Below are 10918 nucleotides of genomic sequence, written 5' to 3'. Positions count from 1 at the left end.
GATCAAATTTTTAAAAGAAATAAAATAATAGGATATTATGAAACCTCATAAATAGGTTCTCATAACCTAGAATGATGATTAGTAACCTATATAGTAGTTACAAATTAGAATTTAAAAAAACAATATATATATATATATACCTAATCGTCTTATTCCATTCTCCTTTCATATGCCTAGATCGTCCCATCTCCAACAAGTGTCTTCTCTCCCAGTTGTTGTCGAAGCAATCATTAAACGTCTCCCCGAACCCACGTTATCGCCTCTATCTCTAGCCAAACTTAGTCATTGTCGTTGATTATTCGAGGGATAGACTTTTTTGAAGATTGTTTGGTTGTAGAAAGAAAGCAAATCTAAATAAGTTAATAATAGGATCGACAATCCACTGCTTATTGGTTTGTGATATGATGCATGGAAAAGCCAAGCTCGGAGGAGTCGATATCAAATAAGATGAGTCTGGAAGAAATTCAAGATATTATATCGGGTCGGAATCAATTGTGTTTCTTGGTTGACTGGTATGAAGACGATGAAATGAATGGTAATATCAAATCAATTGATGTTTGTTGGCCTCATGACTCTAAATATCAAAATGGAAACCACAAAGGGTGGTGCCTGACTGGTTTGAGGTTAGGCTCCAAACGTCAAAAGTGGCTGGAGATCCCAGGTTCAAATCCAAAGAGAAATAATAATCCTCTTATGGCGACGGAGATTCAAATACGGTGACTCTGGGCTACCCGCAAAGTATGTGGTCGCCCTAAGATTAGTCGGCTCGCATAGTGAGTTGGATATCCGGGTTAATAAAAAAAAAGATCAAAATGGAAAACATCTTAAATGCATGATTATGTATGTTAATAGGATATGAGTGTAAAACGAAAAATGAAAAAGTAAGGAACATAAAACAAATTGAACAATAACTAAAAAGGAATAAAGTGCAAGTATTACAAATAATTCGTATTCCTTTTATATATTTGCGATATTTAATAATATGATTAAATTTAATTTTTTTTATTTGGCTTATTTTAAAGGTATTATCGAGACGATTATAAAGATTAAATTTATAAAAAAGAATATATTTTTATGATGTATTATATATGTAGAGATTATTTATGTTAATAAAATAAGGTTTGTAAAACAAAAAATAAAAAGATAAATAATAGAGGGAAAAGTCTAAAAAAACTCAATGGACTTTAGTGTTTGAAATGATTAAGTCATTGGACAATTTTTTGGAACAAATAAGTCCTTAAATATTCCAAAACATGTTAAATAACTTCTTGGACAATTTTTTGGAACAAATAAATCCTTGGATAATTTAAAACATGTTAAATAACTCATTGGATAATTTTTGGAACAAATAAGTCATTGGACAATCCAAAATATTTGTTCCAAAAATTGTCCAATGAGTTATTTAACATGTTTTAAATTGTCCAAGGACTTATTTGTTCCAAAAAATTGTCCAAGAAGTTATTTAACATGTTTTGGAATGTCCAATGACTTACTTGTTCCAAAAAATTGTTCAAGGACTTAATCATTCCAAACACTAAAGTCCATTGGGTTTTTTTAGACTTTTTCCAATAATATAAAATAAATTAAATAAATAACTATAATTGTATAAAAAATAATTTTGTAATATTTATTTTATATAATAATATGATTAAATTTAAAAACATTCAATAAAGAAAGGTATTTAGGAAGATATTGACTTTAGATTAAATAGTGTAATTTATTAAAAAAATAAACGTATTTTTTGAAGTATTTAAATTAATATATGTTTGTGCATACTAATATTATAATGACGTAAAATGAAAAATAAAAAAGTAAATTAAAAATAATTATAAGGGTAATTAAATTCAAGTTTAAAAATGATTAGTTTGACATGTTGAAATTTATGCGAGAGGGAAAGTAGAAAACAGAAGGGAGTATGAATTTTTATAAAGGGTGTGTTTAGCAACCCTTAAAATTAAGTAAACTAAAAGTAAATATTTTAAGGGGCCGTTTACAAAACATTTATCCGATAAGCGCTTAACGGTAAAATTTAACACTATCACTTTCTTACCCAGTAAGATTTTAGTCAACCAAAAAGGCATTAAATACAACAATTTACCTGGTAAGCATTAATCGTGGTAAGAGTCATCATCCTCACTTACCGGATAAGCATTTCGGTCCTTGGTTCGCTCTTACCAGGTAAGATTCTTGGTCCTTGCCATATTCTTACAGTAAGATAATGTGACTTGGTAAGCACTTACCCGGATAAACGTTTGGTAAACAACCCCTAAGACTATCTTCAATCCTACCATTAAAATAAAACATTAAAAATGATGGGTTGACTAAACAAAAAAAAAAATCCACTCTAATGACACACTAAAAACATCTTTAATATTAAAACTTAATATAACTTGATATATTAAACTATTAATCAAACTATATATATATATATATATATATATATATATATATCAATTACATATGTCACATTTATTAATCTCCAAATAAATAGGCCACCTTTGAAGACCTCTATATATTTTTAAATGTTTTAATGTTAAGTTGAATACTAAAACACGTCTATTTTTTATGTTATTAACGTTAGGTTGGAAATAACGGTTACAAATAAATAACAATTAAGGTTTGATTAAGATTTATATCCACCTGACCTAATTAGGTCCCATTTGAAACTTAGCTTTAAAAGACCCAATTCAAACTTTTAGAACTTTAGCACTTGATATGTTGAGCATCTTCAAAGCTAAATAAAACCAAATTATAACCCTAAATCACTTCTATTAATTTTCAAGGCCACTTGTTTATGTTATATTTTTTTGATAACGACAAAATAAGTATCTGGTAGACAAATATCTATTTTATAAGGTATATACGTGACAGAATGGCCAAGGGCAAAAACGTAATTTTGCATGGAAAATTCAATGAAATCCCCCTTTTCCACCTTCCTAACTGTATTTTGAAACAGCCATTAGCCATTAGCCATTTCACATTTTGATGTAGGTCCATATTGCATATATTTTGTGCCTATATAGTCTCCATTTTTTTACTTCATTTTGGTCATAGATAAACCCTAAATACCCATTTGTGTTGTGGTCTCTCTCTCTCTCTCTCCCTCCTTTTTGGTGGTCCTATTTCATATTGTGCTTATAGCATAAGAATACACCCCTTTGGCCATTACAAGAAAAAGCTCCAAGTTGTAGCCAAAGATCGATTTGTCCTTTACACGAAGATATATACATTTCTTATATCTTCTGTTTAGGGCTACAATTGTCTTTTGCCTAGATTGTATTGATGATAATGACGAACACTGCTCCATTATTTGCATGGCATTGGCAAAATCTTGGAACTCTCAAGGTAAATTCTTCTGATATGCACATAACACAAACACAAATGGCAAAACACTCATCTGGTTTGTTTTATCTTTAAATCTTTTTGTGGGGTTTGTTGGAATTGCAGTATATGCTACTCGGACCGTTGGTCGGAAAAGTTGTACATTCAAGACTTCAAGGGCACGATGATCTGGCAAGCAATTGGTGTTTTCATATTCTCTTGATGAGCTTCCTTAGATTTCATCTATTCATGTGGTATACCAACGTCTGTAACATGCTTTTCCTCACCCGCAATCGTCGGATTTTTACACAAGGCGTTGACTTTGACCAAATCGACAAAGAACGAAACTGGTAAGTTCTCGAATCACCCATCAAATCAACAGCTCGGTAGTATCGATACAACACAATGCTACCAAGCCCAAGACTTTAAAACTTCAAAAATCCCTATAAAATCAAAAGCCCATCGGCCTAGCGATATCCGAACCTCTAGTCTCCCAAGAGGTTATACGTTCAAATCTCATCAAAGATGTATTAATCTATTCATTTGTTGGGTTGTATTTAATTTGATGAAATTTTTATTGCAGGGACAATTTTGTAATTTTTCAAGCTCTAGTAGCTTCTGTAGCTATGTACTTGTTACCTGATGGATTTGCAAACTTGCCACTGTGGGAAACCAAAGGGCTTGTTACTTTGTTGGTGGTACATGTGATTGTTTCAGAGCCAATTTACTATTGGGTACATAGACTCTTGCATGGAAATTACCTTTTCTACCCTTTCCATCATTTCCACCATTCTTCAACTGTGCCCCAACCAGTTACAGGTAAATGGCATTCATAACCCCCATCTTCCTCCATTTATTGATCAATTAGTGTTGTCACATCCATGACAGGTTCCTATGCTATATTGCTATCCTATAATTCATCAATTTAATGTTCTTGATAAGCAAATGCAGACCCATGTAATTAAGCATTTACTTAGGGCTGAAATACATGATATTATTTGAAAAAGCGTTAAGTTATTTAATGATTGTTGATAGCTAGTTCACAACTTTTTTTGGGCATTTATAATGTGATAAGGTTCAACGACTTTAAATTATTATGTCTGTTGCTAAGGTTGGTCCACGACCTCATAGTTTGCTGTTCTAATAATAACCTAATGCGTGTCAGATGTCGATGTTAAGATAAAGATCATTAACTGTTCAAAAAAATGTACCTACCTATCGTATTTCTCCAAATGTCGAAACCAACATTCTTATTTGACAGTTTGGAGAACATCTCACAAGACGACAAGGATATATAACGAGATGAAGCGACCATCTGAAAAGAATGTGACCCTGTATATAGTTTCGGTTTATTTAATAAATATAACGAGTTGTAAGTGTAATAGAATGATTTGATGTCGATATCATACAGCTATCGTATGTTTTTACTAACATTAATATCTTAATTGTAGCCGGAAGCACCACATTCTTGGAGGAGTTATTAGTTGTCATAGTGATTGGCCTACCCATTCTTGGTTGTTGTTTGTCTGGATATGGATCTAAAACAGTAATCTATGGCTACGTCATTGTTTTTGATTTCTTACGCTGCTTCGGTTATTCGAACGTCGAGATCGTGCCTCATTGGATTTTCGAATCCTTTCCTCTGTTCAGATATCTTCTCTACACACCAACGTAAGTTATCTGAATTATATTATATATGTCATATCGATAAATTAATAAACTTTAATAAAATAAAAATAATTGTATTTCACCAAATAGAACATGTGATCCGCTCATGAAAAGCAACATGTCCATTTATGTAATTATTAATAATTCATGCATTTTTATTTATGTTGTTTAATTCTCCACGAAAACTTATATATATCATAAATAAACCATCTGTTCATGTGCGATAAAGATAGATTAATGGATTCATATCAACTAAAGAATTTAACGTCTAAAAACTAAATCAACTTGTGTGGTCAGTTCATATATACGTCAAATTTGGTATTAAATTACAAAAATGCCCCTTCAATAAAGAAATAATATCAAGTAAATTGATCGAAACTATAGCTTAAAGCAAACTTTCTGTATACATGTTAAATTAAATATGTTACTAAATATCTTTTAATAAAATATAAAATGTATGCCATCTTTGCCACTTCATTTCCTTTGTCTATAAACATTTACAAACTCCCTGTGAGGGTATTTTAGTCATTATAATTTTCTTTAGTATATAAAGAAAAATACTAATTAAATAATGATTATACAGATACTATAGCCTACACCACAGTGAGATGAAGAGCAACTATTGCCTATTTATGCCCCTCTACGATGCCATGTGGAACACTCTGAACCCAAACTCTTGGGACCTACACAAGAAAATAACCCAGGAGGCAGGTATGACCTTCTTTCATTTTATTGCTAAATCGATTATTGGTTGATTAAGTTCGTTAATCAGTTAATTAGTGAAGCCAAAAAGTGAATGAAAGTATGAGATAATTAAGAAAGTTTAAACAAAGTTCATAAGTAAAATAACAGTTTTTGGTTAAAATACATAGCTGAAACAATGATTTTTATTTAAGCTTATTAAGATTTTGTTTCAAAAAACCACAAGGGTGGTGCCTAATTGGTTTGAGCTTAACTCTAAATGTTAAAAATATCAAGAGGTCTCATGTTCAAATCCAAGGAGGAATAAAAATCCCTTTGTGGCCACGGAGGTTCAAATGCGGGGACTCCGGGCTATCTGCAAAGCAGGTGATCGCCCTGGGATTAGTCGGCTCTCATAGTTAACAAAAGACCAGTTAGGAGTTTGTACTAATTAAGTAGTTAACAAAAGAACGTGTTTCTTGATAACTTAGAATCTTAGATGCTAACTGATAAATTATTAGTTAGTTATTGATTTATATGTCAGTTATTAGTTGATAAAATAAAATGATCTTAATTCTTAAATAAAAATATAACCGACATAATTGGAAAAAAAAAACCCTAAAAAGATATCTGAAGTTGCTTTTCAGTTGTTAACAAACACGGCATTAGCGGTTTTTTCGTTAAAATATTAAACAGTTTCTATAAGTAACTGAACCAGATAATTTATCATGTATCTGTTGTTCACTTTCAACTAGCTTATTTTAGATAGTTATTTGTAATTTGTCTTTTAATAATTCATAAGTGGGGGGCAATTTGTAAGCATGAGTGGTTGAAATGTGTAAATATAAACACTGGAATTCCAATAAATAGAGGTAGGTGTGGAGTTGTAATCTATAATTTTACAACCAATGGGTTATTTTAGATTTTATAAAATTAGAGGGGTGGCATTAAATGTTTGAATACTAGTTGAAAGTATATATTTTTATACTTTGTTAAATCTTGTCCATCTAATATTTCGATTTGATAAATAACCCCCTTCTACTTTCAAAATAAGCATGTAACCGTCCATTTACTTTATGTTTGACGTTGACCAGTTACGTTACATGTTGTTTTATCATATACAAATGTAGGCAAGTCTACGACAGTGCCCGATTTTGTGTTCTTGGCACACGTTGTGGATATTACATCTGCACTGCACGTCCCCTTTGTCTTCAGATCATTTTCGTCAATGCCCTACAGTGTTCGGCTTTTCTTGGTTCCATATTGGCCATTTACGTTTGTTGTGATGTTGGTGATGTGGGCTAGGGCTAAGACATTCCTCTTGTCATTCTACAAATTAAGAGGCAGATTGCACCAAACTTGGGTTGTTCCTCGTTTTGGCTTTCAGGTTTGTTTCATTTCCTTCATATTGGGACTTGTAGGTGTAAAGAACATGATGCTTTGTTAACTAACATGTTCCATTCGTGTAATCCGTTCATTTGCTCCTATAGTATTTCTTGCCATTTGCATGTAACGGCATCAACAAACATATTGAGGATGCCATTCTGAGGGCCGATAAATTGGGTGTGAAGGTCATTAGCCTTGCTGCTTTAAACAAGGTATATCTTTTATCCCTCTCTCAAATAATATGATATCATAAGGGTATTATAGTAATTACACTTATGATCACTAGGGACGAATCATGAAAATAGTAGAGTGTAAGGGTTACTTTTACCATCTCAATCTTATTGGTGTTCATTAAATCATATGCCTTTGGATTGCTTACCGATGTATAATTGATCACAAAATGCAACTGATATGAGACATGGATCTAACAAATCTTTTTGAAAGTCCTTAAATTGCCCTTTTATAGGTTCAATTTGAGGGGTTTTACATGAGGAATCTTTTTTCTATACGCACTTTTAGTTGAAATATAACTTTAACTGAATTTTGATCGATTTTAATATGGGAACTGTAGAACGAAGCACTTAACGGAGGTGGAACATTATTTGTGAAAAAACACCCAAATTTGAAAGTAAGAGTAGTCCATGGGAATACCTTGACGGCCGCCGTCATCCTCAACGAGATTCATGACAATGTGAAAGAGGTGTTCCTCACTGGAGCCACTTCAAAGCTCGGACGAGCCATTGCCCTCTACCTTTGTCGCAGAGGAGTTCGTGTTCTTGTAAGTCTTGCTCACTCCGTAATATTTTAATTTCATATATAATTAAAGTAATAATAAAAAATGTAAATCTTTACCATCAGGGTTCTGGATGTCATTAATATATATCTTAAAAATATAACATTTTGTAACAAATGTTACTCTTTTGATTGAATATTTGTAATGGAGCAAGATTCATGAATAATGTTGTCTTATAAATGTGCCAAAATTTGGTACACCAGCTCTTAATGGTTACCTAAAATGTCACAGCAAGATGAATTAAAAATCCCCAACTACTTATTCAAATAAATTGACTTAAACCAACATTACTTTTTCTTTAATTAAATATTAAAGGCTACGGTATACATGTCGGCAATATACGAAAGCAACGTTGAACATTATATGCAGTTTACGTCATAATCACTCTAATAAATTAGTTTCCATAGAATGTGCTATCAGAACTTAGTTAGGTGCCGTTTACCAAACGCTTACCTGGGTAAGCGCTTACCAAGTCGCTTTACTTTACCGAATGAATATGACAAGTACTTACTCTCAAAACTTAGGTGTCGTTTATCAAACGCTTACCCGGGTAAGCGCTTACCAAGTCACTTTACTTTACCGGATGAATATGACAAAGACTCTCAAAACTTAGGTGCCGTTTTTTGCAGATGCTAACTCTATCAACAGAAAGATTTCAAAATATCCAAGAAGAAGCACCAGCAGATTGCCAGAAGAACTTGGTCCAAGTCACTAAATACCAAGCAGCAAGAAATTGCAAGGTATATATATATATATATATATAGATTTATTTGTGTATGTATATTGTCAAATTAATCTACTTTACTATTTATTGTGTTGCACTACGTTACTGTATCAACTAGATTTAGACATTTTCTTGCCTTTATATATATGTTAGAACCTTCTCTTCTCTGCATAAATGTTTTTTTGAAGAGTAATCTAACAAAAAATTACATATTCTCACATGGTATCAGAGTCAAGTCTATCATCCTAAAAGGTTGACACTCTGTCTAGAGCAATCTGTACGATGTCTAGCCCTCTTTCAATACCGTTGGACAATCTATACCCGTCGAGCCTCTATTAATTGGAGAAGGGCATGTTAGAGTCCCGTATCAACTTGACTTAGACCATTTCTCATCTATAAATCTTGGAACCTCCTTTCGGGCACTTTTGGAGATTAATTTAGAAAGTTTCCACATATTCTTACATATATGTAGTGAGTATTTTTTTTGTTTCAAAGATTTTAATTCTTGATGATCACAGACATGGGTGGTCGGGAAATGGATAACTCCTGGACAACAAAGATGGGCGCCATCGGGAACTCATTTTCATCAGTTCGTGGTGCCACCAATCTTCGCGTTCAGAAGAGACTGCACTTACGGTGACCTTGCCGCCATGAAATTACCCGATGACGTTGAAGGCCTTGGATCTTGCGAGGTACATGATCGATCATATCGGTCCTCCATTTTTCATTCTCGTAAAATTTATTCTATGAATGAAGTAATTAAAATTTTAATGCTGAAACTAATGCATGCATGTAGTATACGATGGGAAGAGGGATAGTGCATGCATGCCATGCAGGAGGGGTTGTACATAGCTTGGAAGGATGGAGTCACCATGAAGTTGGTGCTCTTGATGTGGACCGAATCGACGTCGTTTGGAAAGCTGCTCTAAAACATGGTCTTCAGCCCGTTTCTAGTCTTCCAAAATGAGATATATATATATATATATATATATATATATATATATTTATCATCTCATTTTAATTACAAACATTAATTATTTTTGCTTCAAATATAATTCTCATCATTTTTCTTAATTGTTACATACTTCAATTTGGTAAGTTTAGATGGAATTCCCAAATGTATGATCCGCTTTGTACCGCCCCCCATTCAAAAGTTATTAATTAAGAATATGGATTTACACAATACATGATTGTTACTTTTTTTTGTGTGTAAGTTTTATTATTGATTTAGACTCAAGTAGAACATCTCTGCCAGATTCTTTAAAACAGATAAAATTTACTATTTTTCCCCAACAAATTTCTCTAAATTGTTCTCTGAAACAGAGAAAACAAGACAAAAAGAAGAAGCTAAGTTCAGAAAATTTTCTAAAGTGTTTGTTTGTTTTTAAGAGGTGTCGAAGTCTGAAATCTTATTTCACTTCTAGCTGATAAGAGATGGTGTTGAAATCTAAACCAAAAAGACTGTTTGTTTTTGTTAATTGACAAACGTTTGAATATGCGTAATTGTCTATTTTATCCCTCAAAATGTTATACTGTTGAATTTATGAAATCGTCAATTCATTTCAACTAAAATATATAACTGTTCATTGTTAACACATTTCTAATTTCAACTAAAATACATTAATTTTAGTGTCACAATTTTATGTTCGTTAACACAAACATAATACAAAATATGAATAAAGTCTCATGACAAACAACAATCAATCTTCATTTTGCATTAATAATGTCACAATTTCTTATTTATAAAGTAGCCATATATATTTGTTTAGCGATACTCCCATTGGATTGAACCTCTTCAGCCTCATCATATCCATCTTCCCTTTGCTCATTGCTTTGATCATATTCAGAATATAACTCATCGTTTAAACCTTCCCTCCTTCCTTATGAAGTTATGAAATGCAAAACATGCAATAACAAGGTCTTTTTTGAACCTCAAGTGAAAACAGTGCCAATCTTTTCAATATTGGAAAACATGTTTTCAGGACGTCATAAGCACATTCAATGACATTTCTAAGTTTTGCATGAGAATGATTAAACTTTCAATACTTGCTCATTGCGTCTACGACAGAAATCTCGCACCAATATCTAACATTACGGTACGGTGCCATAAATCCTCGAGTATTCATAAAGACTACCCCCATTTGACCCACTTTATCTACGTCTTCTGAAAAACATTTGATGACTTCATCTGTCCACCTTACACGTACATTCTCGTCGATCACTAATTAACAAACATGAAAGAATCAACATCCAAGCATAAAGTTCTTCACCAAGATCCAAATTTGATCTCATTTGGAAACAATGCTACTGTAAATAAGAAAGAGATCTAACACCATGAGTCTTGA

The 10918-nt window shown here is 32.4% G+C and overlaps 1 protein-coding gene across 1 annotated transcript; it reads left to right on the top strand.

Annotated features, from left to right (window-relative positions):
- The first annotated feature begins 3083 nt into the window (after positions 1 to 3083).
- On the top strand, positions 3084 to 9540 carry LOC112507687 (protein ECERIFERUM 3-like). Its single transcript, XM_025112350.1, has 11 exons — positions 3084 to 3345; positions 3448 to 3671; positions 3905 to 4140; positions 4773 to 4992; positions 5573 to 5700; positions 6801 to 7057; positions 7161 to 7268; positions 7628 to 7834; positions 8479 to 8589; positions 9092 to 9265; positions 9370 to 9540. Exons 1-11 carry the CDS (start codon positions 3283 to 3285, stop codon positions 9538 to 9540), a joined length of 1899 nt encoding a protein of 632 aa, XP_024968118.1. The 5' UTR covers positions 3084 to 3282.
- Positions 9541 to 10918: the final 1378 nt, after the last annotated feature.

This window comes from Cynara cardunculus (genome assembly GCF_001531365.2).
Source record: "Cynara cardunculus var. scolymus isolate 2C chromosome LG 2, CcrdV1, whole genome shotgun sequence".
NCBI lineage: Eukaryota > Viridiplantae > Streptophyta > Magnoliopsida > Asterales > Asteraceae > Cynara > Cynara cardunculus.
This window is presented reverse-complemented; position numbering and strand designations above follow the sequence as displayed.